The sequence below is a fragment of the Marmota monax genome, unplaced genomic scaffold (genome assembly GCF_021218885.2).
Source record: "Marmota monax isolate L192 unplaced genomic scaffold, Marmota_monax_Labrador192_F-V1.1 WCK01_AAM20220418_F8-fsc00345, whole genome shotgun sequence".
Classification (NCBI taxonomy): domain Eukaryota; kingdom Metazoa; phylum Chordata; class Mammalia; order Rodentia; family Sciuridae; genus Marmota; species Marmota monax.
Genome location: NW_026694478.1, coordinates 618,329 through 642,074, shown reverse-complemented (window position 1 = coordinate 642,074; position 23,746 = coordinate 618,329). Strand labels below are relative to the sequence as shown.

The following is a 23,746-nucleotide window of genomic DNA, read 5'->3' as shown; positions in this document are numbered from 1 at the left end:
AGGACTGATGAGCGGCTTGGAGATAAAGCATATCAGACTTGGTGCCTAGGGCAAGGAAGAGTACAGTGAAACCCCCTGCATGTGTTAACTAACACTTATCTAATGAATAAAAACATATAAATATCTGCACTAAGCTTATACACCTAGCAGTCTTTTCTTTTTCCATTTTCCCTCCTTCGTTTTTATCTTAACAATGTAGAAGAGCAGTAAGAGAATCAAGTTGGAGCTCCTGAATTTTTTGGAAGGCAAGCCACTCCCAGAAAAGCACACATGTATAATTAACATCTAATGGACACATTATATACTTTAAGGTAGGGATTCAGGAAGGATTGAAAAGAAAGAAAAAATACATTGCTTAGGGGTTTTTTTCTAAAGTTTCCTAGTCAAGCTAACTAGAAAATTCATGAGCACTTACTTGAATTTCTAATTCATTCTTCCCAATATAATGTGGAGGAACTTGGGATAACAGATGTACTTTCCTCTAAGTAGGTTGGCTGAATTACAGGAAGCAAAGCTTCCCATCAGACCCAATCTACAATCTCTACCTTTGGTATTAAAAAAAATAATAAATGACCCTCTTTATATCAGGAACAATGATGACATAGAAAGGTTCATCTATCCAGTCATTCTGTAAATACTCTGCCCACACGAGCCCCTCTGGTTATTCTCAGTGCTGACGACCACCTGCTGCTCATAAAGAGTAAATGTGAAGGTCAAAGATCACATCTAATATTCTTGCACATGTTGCATATATAGTACCTTTCTCTGAATGAGCTTCATTTACTTCTCACAAATTAAGAAGCACCTGAATACTGTCAGGTCTCAGTATCTCCTCAGGCACCATGGCAAAAGATGCACCTGTCAGTAAAAGACTGTGCTTTGGATAAGTATTTTGATTGAGCAAGTGCTTTCAAGGTGACCAGCACCCCAGCAGAGTAGGTTCCTGCTAGGAGGGGTGAGCCACTGGGAAGATAAACAGTCTGAAATAATCGGTAAGAAATAAAGACAAAGCCAGAGATTAGCGCCTGACAGGTCTTCCAGTCCTGATAGGAACTTGACTGAAAAAGGCTCCAATTCTTTATTTAAGGGGAGTAGTACATCAAAAGCAGGGATAGGTTTCAGTGTGAGAGGGGTTGATATTAAAGCTGTGAGCTAAGAGAGGGAAACAGCATGATCTGGGCTTTCTCAAACTGGGGAATTTCACCCAGGAGTTCCCAGAAAAGCAGCTGCCTTACGTTGGCTCAAACAAACCCATAATTTATATATGGCTTCCAACAATATGTATTGATTGTATAGACCCAGATCAGAAGTGGTTAGTTCGAAACATATTCCAGAGAATTTCTATGGAGGATATGCCTACCTCAGATGGAGGGATCTTCTTGCCCATTCACCACATTCAGCCACTAGATTCTGGGTCTGAGGGCTTACTTTCCCCTCAAATAGCATTTCATCGACCTCCCAAAACAACTGCTGCACTTTCTGTGCATTGGCTTTGTCAAACTCCTGAAACAGAAATGCGCATTGAGCTAGAACCCTAAGAGCCATAGAAACATAGCTTTCACAATCAATGATATTTAAAGCATTTTCAAATCTATGATATAGCAGGAAGTATAATAAGGTAAAAAGAATGTGGTCTTTGTAGTCCGTGCTCCAACTCTGACTTTTCTAATGAATTAATTGCATCTCGTTTCGAGCCTCAGATTCCTTAACTATGAAAGAGATCACTTCTTTCATGACTTATGAGCCTTATTTGAAATTTTACATAGACACAGAGGCGCAGGTACACATATGAACAAAGACATCAGATGGATGCACAGACCCCCACATACCCTGATATCTGCATGCACATGTGCACACACATACACAAACACACACACGTCACAGACCTAGATCCCTCACATAGTTGAGCCTGTTGTGCTTAAGCACAGCTGCAAAGTATAGGCTATTTTTTTCTTCTAATTATACCTGGGAAAAAGAAATTACTTTTGAAGAAAGGGTCGTTAACCTTCTTTTCATCAATGAAGTAGAAAAAAAAATCCTAGTTGTCCTAAGAGGTATGGTTATTAGGGTGAGATCAGCATATTAATTTTTCCTGATGGCTTGAACAGTTTCAGCTGTAGTGAACTGTACTTGAGAAAGCCTCTCAGCAACCCTAGATGGTCTCTGTTGGAAGCTAACAGTCCTATCAGCCAAGAAGTGGAACATTATATTACTAACATAAACATTACTGTGATTGGGAGAAACAACCCTGGCACAGGCTTGTGTATATAGATGGATATAATTGGAATGCTTTTATAAATGGTAAAAATATTTTTTTGAACCTAAAAAAGCAATTCTTCACATAACTTATAATCACAGAGACCTAGCCATGTTTTCTTCTAGGAGTATGTGAATCTGAAATCTAATCTGCAATTGAAAGCAATAAAATGCACATTCAGCTAGACACACTTGACCCAAAATAGCCATCTTGATTTATGTGTTAAATCTGATTCTCTCAAATTGAAAACAAACTATATTCCCAGATCATAGGGGAACCAAATTATTGCTTTTAAAGTGAAAATAAGAGAAAAACTAATAATAATTTGTTTCCTAGGAGGGGACTGGGTGGCTGGGGCATGGGAGAAGGCTCACTTTTGTTTCTCTCTTTTTTGCATTTTGTTGCTTTTGCAAATATTTTCTATAAAAAAAAACTAACTAAAGTTTTTTAAAAGGAAATGAAAAGTAATTGTAAGATGTAGAGGTTTTGTTTGTTTGATTGTTTGTTGTTTGGTACCAGAGATTGAACGCAGGGGTGCTTAACCAATGAGCCACATCCCCAGCCTACATATATATATATATATATATATATATATATATATATATATATATATATATATATATTTTAAGAGAGAGAGAAACAGAGAAGAGAAAGGGAATTTAAAAAAAATTTTTTTTTTCAGTTTTCGGTGGACACAACATCTTTTATTTTATTTTATGTGGTGCTGAGGATAGAACCCAGCACCCCGCGCATGCCAGGCGAGCGCATTACCGCTTGAGCCACATCCCCAGCCCCAGCCCATGTATTTTATGTTTAAATTTAGAGACAGGTTCTCACTGAGTTACTTAGCACCTGGCTAAGTTGCTAAAGCTGGCTTTGAACTCATGATCCTTCTGCCTCAGCCACCCATGATCCTTCTGCCTTGGCCTTCTGATGCTGGGATTACAGATGTGAGCTACCTCACCCAGCTAGAATACTTTAAATTCTATAAATAGAAGTCATAAGACTTTCCCTGGATAATTTCCTGAAAATTTGTACTGAAAGAATTCCAGTGCTCTATCTGAAGTGTGAGGGGTAAAGATTTGCTCCCAAGATGTAGGCTCTCTATTCACCTCACAGATTGTTTCTTTTGCTGAGAAGAAACTTTTTAGTTTGAGTCCATCCCATTTATTGATTCTTTTTTTTAAATTTTTATTGTTGGTTGTTCAAAACATTACATAGTTCTTGACAAATCATATTTCACAGTTTGATTCAAGTGGGTTATGAACTCCCATTTTTACCCCGTATACAGATTACAGCATCACATCGGTTACACATCCACTGTTTTACATATTGCTATACTAGTGTCTGTTGTATTCTGCTGCCTTTCCTATCCTCTACTATCCCCCATCCCCTCCCCTCCCATCTTCTCTCTCTACCCCATCTACTGTAATTCATTTCTCCCCCTTGTTTTTTTTCCCCCTTTCCCCTCACTTCCTCTTGTATGTAATTTTGTATAACCATGAGGGTCTCCTTCCATTTCCATGCAATTTCCCTTCTCTTTCCTTTTCCCTCCCACCTCTCACCCCTGTTTAATGTTAATCTTCTTCTCATGCTCTTCCTCCCAACTCTATTCTTAGTTACTCTCCTTATATCAAAGAAAACATTTGGCATTTGCATTTATTGATTCTTGATTTTAATTCTTGTACCACAGGAGTCTTATAAAGGAAGTTGGGGCCTAGCCCCACACAATGGAGATTAGGGCCTATTTTTTCTTCTATTAGATACAAGGTCTCTGGTTGTATTCCTATGTCCTTGATCCACTTTGAGTTGCATTTTGTGCATGGTGAGAGATAGGGGTTTAAGTTCATTTTGTTGCATATGGATTTCTAGTTTTCCCAGCACCATTTGTTGAAGAGGCTATCTTTTCTCCAATGCCTTGCTCTTGGCACTATTGTCTAATATAAGATAATTGTAGTTTTGTTACCCCTCACACATCAGATAGAGCACTAATCTCTAGGGTATATAAAGAACTCAAAAAGCTAAACACCAAAATACCAAAATAACCCAATTAATAAATGGGCCAAGGACCTGAACAGACACTTCTCAGAAGATGATGTACAATCAATCAACAAATACATGAAAAAATGTTCATTAGCACTAGCAAATAGAGAAATGCAAATCAAAACCACTCTAAGATTTCATATCACTCCAGTCAGAATGGCAGCTATTACGTATACAATAAGTGTTGGCGACAATATGGGAAAAAAGGTACACTCATACACTGCTGGTAGGACTGCAAATCTGTGTAGCCAATATGGAAAGCAGTATGGAGATTCCTTGGAAAATTGGGAATGGAACCACCATTTGACCCAGCTATCCCTCTCCTCGGTCTATACCCAAAAAACTTAAAAACAGCATACTACTATGCTGGGGTTGTGGTTCAGTGGTAGAGTGCTTGCCATGCACGTGCAAGGCCCTGGGTCTCAGCATCACATAAAAATAAATAAAGGTATTATGTCAACTACAACTACAAAAAATAAATATTAAAAAAACCCAGCATACTACAGGAACACAGCCACATCAATGTTTATAGCAGCACAATTCACAATAGCTAAACTGTGGAACCAACCTAGATGCCCTTCAATAGATGAGTAGATAAAAAAAAAATGTGGCATATATACACAATGGAATATTACTCAGCAATAAAAGAGAATAAAATCATGACATTTGCAGGTAAATGGATGGATTTAGAGAAGATAATGCTAAGTGAAGTTAGTCAATCCCCAAAAAAAACAAATGCTGAATGGTTTCTTTGATATAAGGAGGCTGATTCATAGTGGGATAGGGAGAGGGAGCATGGGAGGAATAGATGGGGGGGGGGAATGAGAAAGGAGGGGGCATGGGATAATTAATGATGGTGGAATATGATGATCTATCCGAAGTACAAGTATGAAGACACGAATTGGTGTGAATATACTGTGTATACAACCAGAGATATGAAAAATTGTGCTCTATATGTGTAATAAGTATCGTAATGCATTCCACTGTCATTCATAAATAAATAGATGATAGATAGATAGATAGATAGATAGATAAATAAATGGATTCCAGAATCGGGACATGATGAATTAATGGCTCTCAGTCTTTTCAGGGATATGCCCACAAGGAAAAAGGGTGTGAGAGGGTTTGCAGTGCATGGGCAGGCAGATGCTGAAGAGGTAATCTTAAGTGAGGGAGTCACATATGAAAAAGTCCTCTGAGTGATGAGCTGACTGCCTTCCAGATCCTTCCCATGCCCTGTGACTGCCCACCTCTTTGAGACTCACTGCTATCTAACTACATCAGTAACTAGATTCAGATGCACCATGAGGAGTGGAGAAGCGTTCTTAAAGAAAGTAAAAAAACAAAAACAAACAAAAAAACAACAACACATAAACCACACACACACACACACACACAGCAAACAAGGAGATAGAACACCCAGGTGCCATACAGAGGCTCTGCCTTAATCACATGGGTGTTACAGAGCTGTGACTCGGGACGATGCAGGGATAAGGAGGAAGGAGACTGTGGAGCCTGCAAAGTCCTTAGCAAAGCTTTAGCTGTAACTAAAGCTCACCTAGCTAAGAGTCCCACTCTCACAAAGAACCAAGAAGGGTTAAATGAATGACTCTCTTTAGGGTTAGAAGATAAAAGTAAAACATCTGGTTTAGAATATTGTGGAGAAATCCCCTAATAATGGAGATGCTTCACAATTTTTATTTTTCCAAAATTCTTCTCTTATTTGAGTTCCTAATTGCCATAGATACTATACAAGGAGTCATACATAACATAATGGGAAGAGGGTGAGAGGATGGAAAGAATAAAATTATCAACAGCTAAGACTCTGGGCTATAAAATTACGAGCAATTTTTTTTCCTATATTTTGGTACTTCAAAATTTTTACACAGTAATCTGTAAATACTTTTATATACACAAATGTATGCATATAGATGGATATAATTGGTAGTGCTTTTGTAAATGGTAAAAAGATTTTTTTTGAACCTAAGAAAGCAATTCTTCATATAATTTATAATCATGGTATTATCAAAAAAATTCCAAGACATACATCATCTCTCCAGGAATAAACTGAGCTCCTCTCTGTAGACAAGCCTGTGGTAGAACTCTGTGTTGAAGACCTTGACCATGAATCGTGGGCTCTCGTGGGTGTGCAGCTTCCACTAGATGAAAACGATGACGGGGATTCACTACTGGAATGAACATAAGCAACAGACATAACATTTACACAGAGTGCACTAATTTAAAAATATTTTTGCATTAGGTTAAAAATAAAACTGCATTTTAATTTAAAAGGTTCATGATGGCCAATCACTGATTTATTATTGGATTTTTTTTGATTTTTGTAATCAGCAGCATTTAACAGGTGAATTCTTACCAGGTATATTTATCAATGGCTTTCTGAACATTTCTTGTAAAATGTGTTGGTAAAGGATCTTTGCTTTTCACAGCAACACTGTGCTTTCTAGAACCTTCTGAAAGTCCTCTTCTGAAAAACAAAAGAAACATGAAAAGCCCCACTAATGTCATAATATATTCATTAAATAATGTTTGTTAAAACTTGTAAAATTCCTTTTGTATAAGGTTGCTCCTCTTCTCCTTCTGTGTCCCCCAAACACAGGTGTGTGTGTACATGTCACACACCCCCTTAAGAAACTAAAGCCTCAGACCTTGTATTTTTAATGTTTCTTAGAATCAAGGTGGCCAATAATCTGCATGCATCTTTATGTGAAGTGAAATAATAATAACAACTTTTGGAGACGTAGCCAGAGAAGTAAGTTACCCCAAACAGGTCAATATTTTAGACATGGCTTTACTCCAAGGTGTAAGACTTGGCAAGTGGTAAAGCATGGGCTGGATTTCAGGAACTTTAAGGGAACTTGACCAAGTTCCCTTATTCTTGAAAACCCCAACTGGGACTCCAGTAAATACCATGAATCCCATATATTCTGAAATAGATCAGATTCTTTTGAATCACTAGGAGCCACACAAACATCTAACCTATTTTACTTTAGCATTGTTTCTTGGTGTATATTCTGAGTTTTACAGAGTTTGAAAATATTAAAATTTAATGGAGAACTGTAACAAAAGAAAATCTAAATTTCAAATAAGCTGTTAAACCTAACTGTAGCACAATTTGTGTTAATCATTAAAATGCCCTTTCAATGAACCTCTTAAAACATTTACTTACCTCTAGTCAAAATATCCTGATGTTTAATAGTAAACTACTTTTATTCTTAAAGTAGATATCATATCCTCATACGAATAAAACGTACATTAACTTAAGATGTGATAACAAATTAACTTAAGATGTGATAATAACTTCCACTTTCAACATTTCCAACAAAAACACCACTCAATGTGCATTTCCTTTTTTTAAAAGTTTGTTTTTGTTTTCAATTTAAATGGTACCTAATTTGGGGGCTGGAGGTAATTCAGGGGTCTAACATGCACAAGGCTCTAGGTTTGATCTCTGGCACCATAAAATAAACAAACAAACAAATAAATAAATAAATAAAATGGTACTAATTTTCAACATTTTTATTTTAATATACTTGGAATAAATATTACACTTACTTATGTATCTATCATAATCTACACAAAAGGGAATTGTAAAAATATACTAAAACTATAGAGATTAGCAAGAACCCTGCCTTTCATAAATGTGTTTTATACAAAAGAACAGAATTATATGATTTTTTTCCTTTCTCCCTACTACTTACATATTGTAAATACAGTATGAAGAAAGGTGGCACATGCCTGTAATCCCAGTGGCTCAGGAGTTCAAAGCCAGCAACTCAGGGAGGTGCTAAGCAACTCAGTAAGACCCTGTCTCTAAATAAAATGCAAAATAGGGCTGAGGATGTGGCTGAGTTTTCAAGTGCCCCTGAGTTCAATGCCCAGTACCAAAAAAAATATATAACTTTCATGCTTTAATAAACTGCTTTTCCTTTAGCTCTGTTCAGTTGTTTTTAAAGCATCAGTTACTTATCATTTACATTGTGACTCAATAACTTTTTTAGTTAAACATAAAAAATCCTACAAAATAGCTGACCAAAAATCAACTAACCAACATACATCAAATAGATGTGTTTTGAACTTAAGAAGTATGCATTCATATATGAGCTAATATGTTACTGAGAAACAATTTTAAAATCCAGTGTGATTAATTAACTAAAATATTGTTCCTTCATGATATCTTTATAACAATGGATTAGAATTTGTTCTCTCCTGATACTTTAAGCAAGACACTTGCCTTCTCCTGGACACTATCCACATCTATAAAATAATACAGAAGTTCTTCCCTCATTCTAGGATAAAGGGCCAAGACTCCTTGTGGTTGTCTGAAACTGTGGATAACACTTACCACTATTGATACCATATTCTTTGCTACACTATTATGCACCTATAATAGTTCTTGTTGTTTCCTTGTACCTTCCTTAGCATTCTGTATTAAATAGATCTCTTTGGGCATTTTAAAATTTTGAACTTGACACATTATTAATCTTTTTGTCTGTAGCATCTTAAATAATGCTTGTCACACAAGAAATACTTTCTACGTTTATTGAAAGAATCAATAAGCAAAGATTCAATGAGTCACTCAAACACAGAAAACCTTTTACTCTATAATTACTCTGAATGTTCATACTTACCACAAAGATCATGTTGGGACCAGACATTTTAAAAAATTCTCCAAATTCAGGACATTTCTAGAGAATTTTAAAGTTTTCTAGAGAGGATAGAAAGTCAAAGCTCTTCTCTGAATAGCTTCTATCCACCTCTCCCAAATGACTTTCATGACTAAATGAAGCCTCTGCTCCATTAGTCTTCTTTACCACTATTCTTCTTGCTCATAGCACATCTGCCTTTTGTGCAACCTGGAAGCAAAAATGCACTTACTGGAAGCATGCCCAGTTTGTTTTGTTTTCGATGAAGAATAATTTCTTCCTCTATAAAATTCATTTGTTGTTTGTGTGTGTGTGTGTGGGGGGGGGGGGTGGGTGGGTGGAGTCTTTTCAAACTAAGAAGAAAATTGATTTCAAAATGGACATGTTAATGTCTCTCTGCATGTGACAGCAAATCCTTTTAAAACCATCAGTCCTGCTCACATGAAAGTAGCTGAGGGTCTGAGGTGTGGAGCAAGCAGAGAAGCTCTGCAGTGAGCACAGGGGTTTCTATCAAATGGATACTTTAAAACACTAATTCCACTCCATTTCTGCAACCTTTTCTTCCTCTTCACCTCCTCATGTCTTTCTGTGCAAATTCTTGAACTCCAGGGTTGAGGGTAATAACCTACAAATTTTGACCACAAATTGGGGAAGAAACTGGATGTTATTTGAGGAATTTATTTGAGCCCACGGGTCAAGGACTGCCAAAGGTCACCAAGAAGACAGGAAAGCAGTTGGGACAAGGATGCAGGATACTGACATGCATATATCTCTCCAGGAACCACAAATTACTAACATTGTGAATTCAAAACAGAACTCATAATATGTCTTGCCTCTTTTGTGTTCTGTTTTGGCCATTAGGTTTCTCTATGTGCTAATCAAGCACTGAACTGCTACTACATGCATAACATTCAACACTTTTTAATCCCTTGCAAACGATCAACGTCTACATTCTATACAGTCTTAGAAAGTGCACAAACTTACAGAATGCATTCTAACTGGTAAATATTTTAAAAACTTAAATGTGGAATATCTAACAAAGTAATATTACATTGTGCATAGAAATGTGACAATTTTATGCTAGTTCCTTTCTCTATTGCTTACATTTTAAAGATAATTAACTATTGCTTGTCAGTGCGTTTATTTTGGGTGCAAGACCTAAGTTCCCTCAGTGTGGACTGAAGTGCAGTCACTGAACTGTATTGCAAAGTGAAAACTGAGAACCAATCTCCAGGAGTCACTCCATTCCAGCTATCAGGTAAATGATTAATCATCTATTTTTACTTTTTAGTTTGCTTCTTGATAACCCACAAACCTATGCCACATTGTCCTGTAGAAATTAAAATGTTAGGCAGTGATCTTGAAGCCAGAATTAGATAGGCAGTCAGTATAGATAAGTAAATCGAGTCAGGTCAGATCAAGGAAGCCAATTTGAATGAGTCCTCGAAGTTGGAGATGCTAATGCCTCCAGAGCCTTTCCTCCACCCTTATGACAATAACCTGCCCTGGCTCCAACCAGTTGCTAAGGTAACCTGTCCCAGGGATTGTCCCTCCCTACAGGGAGTTGTTAATTAAGCCCCCTTCCCGTCCAGATCTTTCCAACTTGGCCCCTCCAGCATGTCTGCTTTTCTCCTTTTGGCCAACCCACTGAGCATCCCCTGGGCCTAGTCACAGAAGTATGCAGGAAGGAGAGAGATTAGCGAAAGGGGGCAGGAGAACAAAGGAAGCCTAAGGCTTGTAAAAAGAACACCGCCGCTTCTTGGGATACCAGGATACCAGCCATAGCCCCCTTCTCCCTGCCGGGAGAAGTCTATGCCACCCCTTTTTAAATAAACCCTGCTTGCCTCCGCATGCTTCTCTAATGTTATCCTTGGACCTGTGAGAGAGCACAACTCCTCACAGTAGACCCGCAGGATCAATCTCAGTTTTCGGAAAGTCGCGCTTCCATTTGAAAGGATTATCCGAAATAAGCACTGTTGCTGGGTTAAACCGCAGGCTGGTTTTCTGGTCTATTTCTGGCAAACACAGAGGAGGTCACTCAAGGGTTATTATCACGAAGCTGCTCCTGCAACACGCACTCTCATACGTCCTAAGACAAGTTCAGGGCTCTGGGGACCTGATGGAGAAGTCCCATCAGACCCTACGAAGGCTTCTCAGACCAAGTGAGCAACTTCACTTGGGAAGGCCTGATGATGTCAGAGCGTCAAGCTTTCACGAATGGATGCAGGAAAATACAGACCAGGGTAGGCTCCGGTTTTGCAGGCAGGAAAAAAAAAATCTCGGCACTTCGTACAAAAAGAAGACACGAGAAAGAATTCATTACACCTCCTCTCGCCGATGAACACTTACCCAATTACAATCAGCCCAAGACCTTGGCTCGCGTCCCCCGGGCCGGGCCCTGCGCCCCGAGGCCTGCGCGTCCCTGCGTCTTGGCTCCCTCCTCGCGCGCCGGGCTGCCAGAAGGCGGCCGCGCGGCCCCGCACCCGCGGGGCCTCGGCTCCCCGCCGGCCCAGCCCTGCGCCCCCTCGGCCGACTTAGCCCTGCACGTGCAGCCGGGCCACACTCGCGGAGCGCCGGCCTTCAGCAGCGCAGTCCCGGGCGTTCGGGACCCAATCTGCGCGGCCCATGGGCGCGGCTGCTGCGGGGCGGGCGCCAAGGACTCCTGCCCTCTCCAGATCCCCGGGACCTGCACAGGCCAGATTCCGCTGCGGCGGGGCGACGCCTCCAGAGCTCTCCGCGCAAGTCCTCCTCTCTCCTCTGCAGCTGCGCTCTCTCTGGGTGGGGCCGGGCCAGGCTGGACTGGGGTCCACTTCTCCCCCTCTTCCTAATCCTGGTCGGCACCCCCTGTCCCCAGTCGCCGTCTCTGGCCCTCTGTCTGCCTGCGGCTTTCCCAGGGACCTCAGGAAAAGCCCCTTCTCCCCGACACAGGCCGGATTTCAGCGCTTTGACCTTTGGAGACCCGCCACTTCGTCCTCTCCGGACCTCCAGCGCGCAGGTTTCTGGCCCTACCATACCTTCTCCGGGTCTTTCTCAGCCTGAAGGTCTGTCCAGATGGGTGTTTCCAGCCTTGCTTCTTCGAAATAGAATTTTAACTCACAAGAGAAAGAGAACTATAGAAAGATTTCACCTACTCTCTCTCCCCACCAGGGGATGTATAGATTGAGGTGGGTGGGCGAGTAAGGTTTAAAAGAATGAAGCCCTATAGCTGGTAAATGCAAGATTTATTACAGGAACTCTAGGCCTGATAATCCTCACTAAAGATTTATGTCGTTTTAAGTCCTGCCTCCCCATCTGCAAATAGATGCTTTATGTCACATAACCTAGTAAGTTTTCTACAAATCAGGCTCCATTCTTGCAGTTTAGTTTATTAATATGTACTTGTTTCAAAATTTTGGAGGGACACAACTATATCAGGACCAGTTACTACACTCTAGCCTTGGAAATGAAATTCCTCTAGCTCATTTTCATAAGCTATAGGAAATGGAGTGAATTAACTGGGGTAAAATACATTTTCAAGGCCAAGTATTCAAGTCTAAGTACTACCTATGCCTGGTTCCACTATAGAATTTTTAATAATTATGATGAATAAAGTGGATGTTAGTATGTTTCCCAGCCCTAACCTGTCCTATCTGTTCCCCTGTGAGATCCAAGGTTATCTATGTTTCATCAGGTACAGAGAAACTTTAAAAAAAAAAAAAAAAGTTAACCTCAGTGCTGAAATTTATAAGGACATTATTTTAAAATTATTCCAGGAAATTTCAAGAATTTATATCTGTTACTGAATAGGTATTTTGGGGAGGGAGGATGAAATGTTTCTAGGAATAGTTTATGTAACGCAAGATGCAACTGCATGTGTATTGATTTGGGGATTGAAACGTTTGCTGCAGTATTGCCCGAAAGCCACTAGATGTCACAATTTTCCTTCTTTTGTCCCTTTAAGAACTGTGCCCAGATTTTAATATCATGCATGTATCTTTTTGGCAAGATAGGATTCCCTGAATTTTCATTCCAGAATAGATGGAGAATATTATTTAGGTTAGAAATCACTATTACAGTGGAGAGCTATTGCAGGAGCAGCTCACGGAAAATGTCATGATAGTAGAATCCAGGTGGTGGAGTGCTTTTGCTTTGGCAGGCAAAAACCTAGAGGTCTCATACCTTCTTCTAAGTCAGCTATCCTGAAAGGATCACTTTTCTGTACAGAAAATCAGGTCCAAAGCATCAGGTAAATTGCCAAAGACAAGCAGTTTTATCCAGATGGGTCCAGTCTGACTACAAAAGTTTACCTTATGAAATCCAATCTCAAATCTAATTCACTGATTTCTGTTAAACCTCCTTTCATTATATTTTCTTTGTATTTTAAATCTATCAAATATTCTATTATAATATTTACTAATATTTTCTTGAATACATACCACATGCTAGGCTCTATTTGATGCACTTGAGAAAAATTAGTATATTAATTTGACAATTGCTCACAAGAGGCACTACTGTTAGTGCTATTCTGCAGATTAGAAAACTGAGGTATAGAGAAGTTGCCAGACACGCAGGGCCAATGCTCTAAATTAGGCTGTTGATAACATAGTTTATTCAACACATACCTCTGTCTATGTGAGACATACCTCAAAAGTCTTCTGTAACTGATATGGACTCACTAAAGGTCACCAAATTTAGCAATGAATATAGGGTTTTAAATTGATAAGAAAGTTGTCTTTAAAAAGAGACAGCACATGAAAAATTTCAAGTTTTTTTTATTATGAAGAATATAGAAAAAACATAGAAAGTTCTAAGTAACCTATGAGGTTTATAAGCTTATCTAAAATCATGGAAAGAGAATTATGTAATATAACATGCCTAACTTCTGGAACCCCAAGTTTTAAAAATAAATGCTGAAATAGGGACAATAATAATTAGGCAGAACCATATGCAATTGTCAGTGTTATACTGTTTTGGACTAAAGAAACATAAATTTCCTATTTCAACATAATACAATTAATAAATGGGTTTGATAACACTCCTTAATATCCAATAATTTTTTCTTACTTTTCAGAATTTATTTTGCTATACTTTTATCAATTAAAAGTGAAAAAAAGAAAGAATACAAAATCGATTTATATTTTTATAAAGGATTCATCCACCTTTCAAAATGAAAACAACTACCCAAATATATTCTGTGAAGAATTCAATTTCCCAAACTATAGCATCAAGATGGACATGTATAGGTTTCATTTAGTCATGAACTATAGTGCTATTAAATATTGCAATAAATCAACCATATACATTAAATAATATGTCTTTATACACAAACACACAGTAGACAAGATTATGTATTGGTTAGTTGACAAAAATATTGATACTTAGAGGTTCATAGGAATGTAACTCTGTGGGAGGCCAACCTTAAGGGTGACTGAGTTACACTCCCCAGCTGGGTGCTGAGGCGCTCAGTCACAGAAATGGGTGTGTTCTTGCTACAGCCCCATGGGTGAAGCTATGCTCACCTGTTCCTTTGTAATACAACCCCTTGCCCTGTTTAGGATAGAATCTTCCATGGAAGTGCCTTGTGTGTATCCCCTCCTCTTATTGTGCCCTTGGGTGTGGCCTACCCAGGTGTCAGTCAACCTGCTGACAGTGGACATCATGTAGACTCAGCCCCCTAAAACCTGACCCCTTGCCTCGTTTGAATAGTTTCTCCTCAATAAAAGGGGTCAGCGTGTGCTCTCTTGCTCTCTCTCTTTCTGCGGACCCTTAAGGTCAGAGGAGCCGTCACAGCAACCCCAAAGAAAAAGGTATTTGTGTCTCTTGTGTGGTTATTTCGTGCAGCCCTGTTAGCCCAGTTTAACTAGAGTGACCCCTGAGCCTTTTAGTCGCGAGAACAGAAACCCGGCATAACTCTGTATTATGACTGGTAGCAATGGTTCAGTAACTCACCATTTCTGTGTTTGCAGTGACTTTATAAAAACCTAACTATTGAGAATAATGAAAATGAACTGTGTTACCTGTAGCATTGTTTACATTTATGAAACACTGTCATACAATGTCTTCATAAATTAATTATTTAACTTCAAAACCTTATTAGGATATCATCAACACACAAACAATCAGAATATAAGAACTGGGTAACAGAAGTTTTATAAGTGCTAAGTCTAGAGTTAAAAAAAAAAATCTACATTCAGAAAGAGAAGGGCCAGCGGTCACTGTCTTCTGTTCACTCTGCATTTTGCTTGTTGTATCACAATTGAATTCAGTGATTCTCAAATTTTAACATGCACCCCAACTCGCTGTGTGCTCATTAAAATATAAATTGCTGAGTCTAACCTCAGAGTTTCTTTTTCTGCAAGTGTGGGATGAGAATTTGAATTTCTCATAGTCCCAAGGGCTGCTGCTATTGCTGGCCCAGGATGGAACCCTGAGAACCACAGCTTGAATTTATTTGCTTTACCATTCTTTCTCCCCTGTTCCCACTCACACCTTGTCCCCAACCCCCAAAGCACTTGAGCTCAGGTATTGTGTCATATGGAGCCTTGTACTCCAGCCTCAGCACCTGATGAACCTTTAATCAATGCGAAGGAGTAGAGATCAAAAGCCTTCATCAGACAGAGGAGGAAAGGGAGGCCCTCAGCTAATTCAATGCATACCAGGGGCAAGAACCCCAGAACTCCCCCAAACTGCCTGCACATGAAGCTATCAGGCAGGCTTTCTCTTACAATGTGCTACAGTCCTCATGAGTAAAATCCAGTCTATCTTTTGGGTGGGAACACTAGCCAAAGAACATTCTTTCCAAACACAAAAGATTGTCCAATTCTGCAGCAATGCTGGGTACCTAGGAAAAAACATGTGACCAAGGAAAAGGAGACACTCAGGAGATCACAGGGTTCCTCTTCTTCATGCTCCAGGAGGCTCAGCTGACCAAAGCTGAAAGAAGAACTCAGATTGCCAAACAGTCTCAGGATGACTACATTCTAGCTGTTTGGCTCATGCCCACCATGAAATCGAGAGTCTATTCTTCCTCTACTTAGCACAGGGCCACGCATGGAGATGCTTTACATACAACTCGATTTCTATTTTAGGCCCAGGGATATGTCAGCCTAAGAACTTACAAAAATAGAAAATAAAGACCATGAGTTTTTACATCCTGATCTTTGAGTTTGAGACATGTCTATCATCAACAGAATCTCACAACATAACATGGGACTATGGGATTGCCTCTTGTTGAGTGCAAAGCCCATAAGCACTACCAAGACATAAAATAGGGAGGAAAGCTTTATTACTCGAAGCAAGTTAGGAGGTCATTAGGGATAATTCTCAAATCAGTGTTGTCCTGAACAGAGAAAGCAAGGGACTTTCATCAAGGAAACCTCTGCATATTCATATAGGAAAAACTTATCAATACATGTAGGAGACCAGCACATTCTTAAACAGTTCATATATCACATGTTCAAAAACAAACAAACAAAAAAATGGTGGACACGAATAGTTCTGGGTGGAGAATTTAGTGTTATAGTGAGTAAAGTTTACTTCAGATCACCTAAAATAAGTGAGTCAGAGTGACTCCATGATTTCATAGTTTGGTTCCTTGTAAGTTTCTTATCTTACAGGCCCTTATCTTAAACAACAATAAAAATCCAACCATAAAGAGGCAGCAATTGCTCCCAACCCCCCAGCAAGCATAGGTGATTGTCCTCCAAAGTACCTGCCTAGCTGCTAACAACAGGGGTCAGCTAAGCAGCAATCATGGAGTATTTGTATGAAACCATAAAGTTCATCCCCCTGCTTCCCACTCATTAGAGTGACTATTCCAAAAGAAAGAAAATAACAAGTGTGGGCAAGGTTGTAGAGAAATTGAACACCTGTACATTCCTGGTGGGAATGTCAAACGGTGCAGCTATTATGGAAAAAAACAGTTTGGCAGCTCCTCGAACACTGAAACATAGGATTACTGTATGATCCAGCAGTATCTTTTCTGACTATATATTCAAAAGGATTGAAAGCAGGGACTTAAAAAAATGGTTGTATACCAGTGTTCAAAGCAGCATTATTCACAATAGCTAAAAGAGAAATAATCTAAATGTCCATCAACAGATGAACGAATAGACAAAATGAAATAACTATATGCAATAGGATATTGTTCAGATTTTAGGAAGAATGAAAATCCTACTCATGCTAAAATAGAATGACCCTTAAAAACATAGTGCTAAGTGAAATAAGCCAGACACAAACAGACAAGTATTCTATGATTCCACTTATCTGAGATACTTACAGCAGTAAAACTCAGACACAGAGAGCAGAATAGTGAATGCCAGGCACTGGGGAGAGGGGGGAATGGGAAGTTATTGGTAATGGGTATAGAGTTTCTGTTTGGGATGACAAAAAAGTTCTAGAGCTATATAATAGTGATGATTGCACCACACTGTGAATATGCCTAATGCCACTGAATTATGTGCTTATCAGTGGCTAAAGGGTAAATTTTATGTTACATGTATGTATTGCAACTTCAGAAATTTATCTCCCAGCTTGCAGGTGAGTGTCAGTTGCTCAGAAGGAAGTGTAGGGACACCACTTGAGCACTTGTCCAGCCTTTACCCATTCTGCTCTAGGGAGGGTAGGAGATGTCAAAGCAGAGGTCTTCATTCACATTCCCCAGGCACTGTCAAATGTAGCCAGGCTTCACATAACTGCAAAGCCAACTTAGGAGCACAGCATCAAGAGCTCTTTGTTCTTATGAAAATGCTGCCTCACCTGTGTCTTCATAGCTTGGAAAATATTGTCTGGAAAGACAAAGGCCTCAACAACGTCATGCAGGAAAGGGCTTCATAAGAGTCTTTGAATGTTGACAACTTTTAAGAATTTATCTAGCCTATAGTTTCTCTTTTACATTAGCATAAGAATAATTTATGATTTGTAAAAGTCTGATTAAATCTAAAAGAGAGCTCATAATATAAATAAAATTAAAATTCTTAACGATGAAAGTATTTTATAATAATTTGCACATTTCTTTTGCAGTGGAATGTAAAATAATAGTGAGTCTTTTATTCAATAGCAGCTTCAATTCAATGAAATTCAGGAATTTCTAATTTGAACAAGTGTTTTTCAACACAGATGGCTTCATTTATAAAAATAGATAATACATCTTTAAAGATTTGCCTTGCATTAAAAACAGCACAAATTGGAATATAGTATTGTACCAGGATATTTTTTCAAATAATTAAGGTTAATAAGATTCTGATAGAGAGATGAAGAATTTATCTGGTTTTCTAAGTCTTAATCTGCCACTGTTTTTGTCTTCCAACCTTTCACAGATAAAATAGATAAAGCCAGAACCGAAGCTAAATTCAACTCAAAATCAAATTCTAAAGAATTTTATTTCCAGCCACGAATTATAATTACACGGCCAGCCAGGCTTGCAAATCTTACCGGGATAATTAAATACTTTCTGTCATTTGTCTGTTTTGATAAACAGAAGTTCTTAATTTTAATATAGTGTAATTTAAAAATCTTTCATTTTGGGGTTACTTATTATATTGTCTTGTTACATATCCAAGTCATCATAATCTCCTAAGTTTTCTTCATGAAGTTTCATTGTTTTACCTTTACTATTTAGAAATATAATCCACTTGAAATTTATGTATTTGTGTGGTGTAAAACAGGTGATCTTTTCATGTTTCTTTTAATTCTTGAATGATATATTATTTAATGTATTATTGTTTAATGTATTTCAATCGCTCATTTGGTTAAATATGTTGAGCTTAGTTCTGTGTGTGTGTGTGTGTGTGTGTGTGTTCCAAATACACTTCTAATTTACGTACTTACTGTCCCTGTTGGAAGCCCCTATTTTTGCCCCACGTGGACCATAAAGCAGGATGAAACTCTACATAAAAAAACTAATTATTCTGACATTAAATCGTTAGGAAAAACTGTTTCAAGAAGATTTCCTTGGAAGATGAATGGTGATTTCCATCCCACACTGTGCATTATCTCAAAATAAAAATTCCCTCAATTCTACTTTAACAAAGATAGAATAGATTGTTTTAGACCAACCACAAGCTGAGGGCAACTAGAAAAGCTAAACAATAAATTTAGAAACACACCCAGGAGTTCAGGTGAATTGGAAATAGACCAACCTCACAGGACCTGAAACCCACTTTTAAATCTTCTCAATACTTGATTGGATTAAGATGACCTGAGATTGCTAGGGCCCTTAACACAGTCTGCCATAGGAAATAAATGTAATCCTTTCTGAATTTAATCTGTAATGAACAATTATCCAGTATTTACCAAGGACCATGTTGAAATATACAAAGGTTTTAAAAATCAGTGTATGAGTAAATGGTTTGTACATGTACAGCTTAGTCCTTGATCTTAATAAAGATAAAAATATGTGTTCCTGATTATAAGAAGGAAAAAACATATTGCGTACTAAGGTATTTCACAGAAGCTTCTGTTATTTTGTTTGGTTTACTTTTTTTTTTACAGCATTTAGCTATAAAAATCAGCCCTTATATCATGAATTGAGAAGGTCTAAAATGACTCTTAAAGACAGAAAATTGCAATGACTCCTTCTGCAGAGCACAATTTCTTCTCATGCCTATATTATCTAAAATCATGGTTCTTAACTTTCACATTAATTGTGAGGTGTGACACCCACCACCATAAAAAAAAAGTAGCAGTAAGTTTGTCAATAATTTGCATTAGCAAATAGACTATTTTCAGACTATCCTTTTCATATACAGTTGCTTATTCTTGTCCGTGTTGAGATTCAGGGGAATAACTGCAGCAAACAATTGCTCGTGAAACCTTACATTGAATGCAAATGCCATTTTCTGATGGATGTTGGAGGACAGAGAAACAAACAAACAAACATTAAAAGTCACTTGGTATCTATGCTCCAGCTGTGAGACTTCTGGGTACAAGCTCTCAAACGTCTCTTTTGAGTGTTCATACAACGGAATCATTTTCAGTAACCTCAAAGGCTTTTGTAAAAACAATCTCTTAGTTTCAATCTACCCGTCATATCCAGGATGACTTTGAAAGTAAACATGTTTTATACTCATTAGCATCAGTGAGCTGGTAAGCCAATTCACTGGAAAAAAAAAAAAAAAAAGCCCTGACTTAAGGTGTTTGCGGACTTCAGGGTATCAGTACTCCCTCCATGGCTGATTTCAACCTACCCAAGAGATGCCAATAAGTGCAGACTGGAAAGAGACCATAGCATTGGCTCTTGTCGGATAGTACAATCAACAGCAATATACTTCTGCCTTAGGAAAGGAAGATTCTCAGAAAATCACACAGACTACAAGTTTTGCCCTCTGAAATAACTGTCCTAACAATTACAGTAACAATTGTAATCAGCTTTTGTAGTTGACATATCTAGCAACTTTGCCACAATAAAATTCCACTCTATTCCTCAGTAAGCCTCTTCGGTGGTTCTAAAGTGGAAAGTTAGCTCAAAATCACTACAGAATTGTGAGACCTACTGCACCTTTGTAAAGAGCAAGCCTCTCTCAATCCCTTTGGCATTAGTCGGAGTTCCTCTGAGAAATGGAGCCCATATGAGATACACAGATATAAGTAAGAAGACATTTATCAGGGGAATCCATTCATGTGGTTATGGAGGCTGAGAAGCCCCATGATCTGCCATCTGCAAGCTGAGGAACCAGGTTTTAAAAATCAATGTATGGCTAAACAGTTTGCCAAAACAAAAAACAAAAAAAAACCTCAAACTGAATTACACCAGGAAAGCCATGGTGTAATTCAGTTTGAGTTTTTAGGCCCCAGAAGTACGGGAGTTGATGGTGTAAATCCCAGTCCGAAGTCAAAAGCCTGAGAATTCAGAAGTGAAGTGCAGAGTGCTGCTGATGTTAAGTCCCAGAAGCTGAAGACAAAGAACCAAGAGTTCCACAGTCTGGGGGCAGGAGAGAACAACAGCTGAGCCTCAGAAGTAAGAGAATTTTCCCTTCTGCCTTTATTTTCTGTTCAGGACCTCAATGGACTGAATGATGCCTTCATAGACTGGTGAGGGCAGATCTTCTTACTCATTCCACTGATTCAAGTACTAATATCTTCTGCAAAGAGTCTTACAGGCACACCCCAAAATAATGTTTCACTGGCTATCTGGGCATTCCTTAGCCCAGTCAAGTTAACACGTAAAATTAACCATAATGCTCCTATATGGCAGAGAACCTTGGAGAGTGGATAGATTCTATCCATTGAGCAAGGGAAGGGGAACTTGTGAAGATAAAAGTTTTGAAGGGAAAGTGGATTAATTTATCCTTTTTGATTACAAGAACTGAGCTTTCTCACTTTACCCTTCATAATGAATAATATAAACTAGGAAAGTGAGGTGATAATAATGGAAAGATTTTGTTTCATGGGAATTATGAAAATGGGAATATTAAAAACAAGAGTCCAGATACACAGGGAAAAGCCACCCAAATAGAAATATAAGACAAAAACATCAATGACAGACCCCTGAGGATGGGAATTTTTATAGCATGACAGTCATTCAGCCTTCCAGGCAACAGGACAACATCTCACCCTACTGATTGCCTTTCACCTCCCATGCAAAATCCTCATAGAAACATACCTCATTACACTTATATTCTTTCTTGGGCAGAGCTTCCTACTTGCTGGCCAGCTGATGAATTGAGTGTCTTCCTCAGGTTTCCAAGCTGGCTCTGATCAGCTATAGAAAAGGAGCATGATTGCTCTGTGTTTGAGAAACTGTCTGGGCTCCTTCCCTCTGCAAGGGTCATGGTCAAGACAGCATCGGATGTGGATGCAGGTATTTTACTTAGCATTGTACTCTTTCAGTGAGAGGGATATGGTTCAAGATGGGAGTGTCAGACTCATGTCACAAAACAGCAAGTCCAAAATGCCATTATTATTTACAGAAAAAAAGTACTGAAAGGTGGTGAGATGCCACCAGCAGAGATTGATAATTGTTGTCATGGACCTACATTATCATGAGCCCATCACTGTTCTGTGTTCTATGGAAATGCTAAAATGTTGAAAACTAAACACCCTTTGTCTCTAGTATGGACGAATATATGATAGTTAAATTTTCTACTCACAAAATCATGTTTTAAATGCATCTAGGAATTTTATCATAATTCTGTCCTTTTCTGACTATGGATGTACATGTTTGGGAGTGGAGGACGCAGATAACAAAGTGACTATCCACTACCAAGTTTCTCACTGTGTCAAAGTGTATCTCCTTCTCCTATATGCCACAAAATTTTGGAAAGTTCAAATATTATGGAGTATAGAAGATTGCAGATTTTAAGAATAGAGTTTCTGTCTTGCAGTTGTAGCATAAAAAGATGGTTTTATAAATAAAATAGTATGCCAGTTAAATTTGCTATCACATAATTACGTGAAACCATAATGTTGGCTGTCAAGGAAATGTGAAGGATCTGAGATTTCATTAAACTGTGTCTCAAGCTAGCATTTTAGTGTGTGTTATGGTTTGGATGCAGAGTATTCCCTTCTATGGACTAAGATCATGAGCTGCCCCCAACAACCCCCCCAAAAGATTTTTTTTGCCTCCTCTAAGTTGCTCTTGTCTGGTATTTTGGTCACAGTGATGCAAAAGTTAACTAAATAAGAAATTGGTACCAAGAAGTAGGGTCACTTCTATGTCTAACCTGACTATGTGGTTCAGAAGCTTTTGGAAAAGTTTGGGAATACAAGTTGGAAAAGCCTTAGAATGTTGTAGTGGAGCTTAAACAGTGATTCTGGTAGGAGCTCAGAAGACCAGAGTGATGATAGGAATGTGGATTGTGCTCAAGGGGAAATAAGGCAAAGAACTTGTATATATTTTGCCCACTATCCTGAGACTTCATGTGAGGCTGAATTTAAAAGTGATGGATGCATTAGTCTGGCAGAGGAAATATCAAGACAGCACAGCATTCAGTCAATGGCATGGATATTGCTATCAGCTTTTAGCCAGGTTTACCTTGAGAACTGGGAGCAGAAAACAGAGCTAAAGGAGTTTTTAAAACTTGCAGTTTGTAGCCAAGAAAGTTGTGCTTGTTAAAGAAAATATAGCACTTAAAAGATGCTAAGTACTTTGTACATTACAACAGGAGAGATGGCTTGAGAGCATGTTGAGAATTTGCAAGACCACACCCATTACAGTCTCAAGGATATAGAAGGGAAAATTCTTTTGAGATCACTGGGGTGCTGTGCTCACACAGGGAGGTCTAGAAAGTTGTTTTACCATGTTGAGCCCACACAGGCACTCAGAGGCCACTGCAGCCATGATTCCAGGGGCCCCAGGTTCTGCTTAAGCTGGTGGCAGATCTTGACACCATCCATGCTGGTTCTGCAGGAATGCAGGATACTGGAGTTAAAGGGTCATGGAGTCTTCCACTGAAATTCCAAAGGAAGGCCTGGGAGGCCAGGCACAGTGTAGCAAGCCAGGTTGGTATCCCTGCAGGCTTCCCCAGAGAAGATAATGTGGGAAGCTGTGAAGGGGAAGCCAAAGCTGGAATGGAGACCCTAGGAGTTAGCAGATGCTACTAATATGGATAGTCTTCTGAGAAAAGCCGTTGGCTGTGGGGAGAGCCAGGTTAACAGAAAGCTCAAGTGCACTTCAACCAGTACTGCCAAAGGCACGGGAGCTTCCCAGGCCCTTCAGTGAGAACATTTCACAATCATATGTCGTAGATGTGCTAGTCATGTGGAGTTAGGGGACCTTTTGCTCAACTGGGTTTCAATCTTGTTTGGTCTCATTCCTTCTTTCTTTGCCCCTAAACTTCCCTTTTGGAATGGGAATAGTTGCCGT

General features: G+C 38.8%; 1 protein-coding gene across 2 annotated transcripts in view; it reads right to left on the bottom strand.

Annotated features, from left to right (window-relative positions):
• The window catches only part of Fam149a (family with sequence similarity 149 member A), a 54,709-nt gene that overhangs the window by 19,864 nt on the left and 11,099 nt on the right, over positions 1-23,746 (bottom strand). The window contains exons 1-4 of one of the 2 annotated variants that reach the window (XM_046418966.2): positions 11,314-11,468; positions 6,675-6,785; positions 6,348-6,489; positions 1,361-1,503 (exon numbers count right to left, since the gene is read on the bottom strand). In XM_046418966.2, the coding sequence (XP_046274922.1) occupies positions 1,361-1,446 (86 nt within the window). In that variant the 5' untranslated portion in view covers positions 1,447-1,503; positions 6,348-6,489; positions 6,675-6,785; positions 11,314-11,468. Of the gene's footprint in view, positions 1-1,360; positions 1,504-6,347; positions 6,490-6,674; positions 6,786-11,313; positions 11,469-23,746 lie in introns of those variants that run through there. The other variant, XM_046418965.2, reaches the window with a different exon arrangement.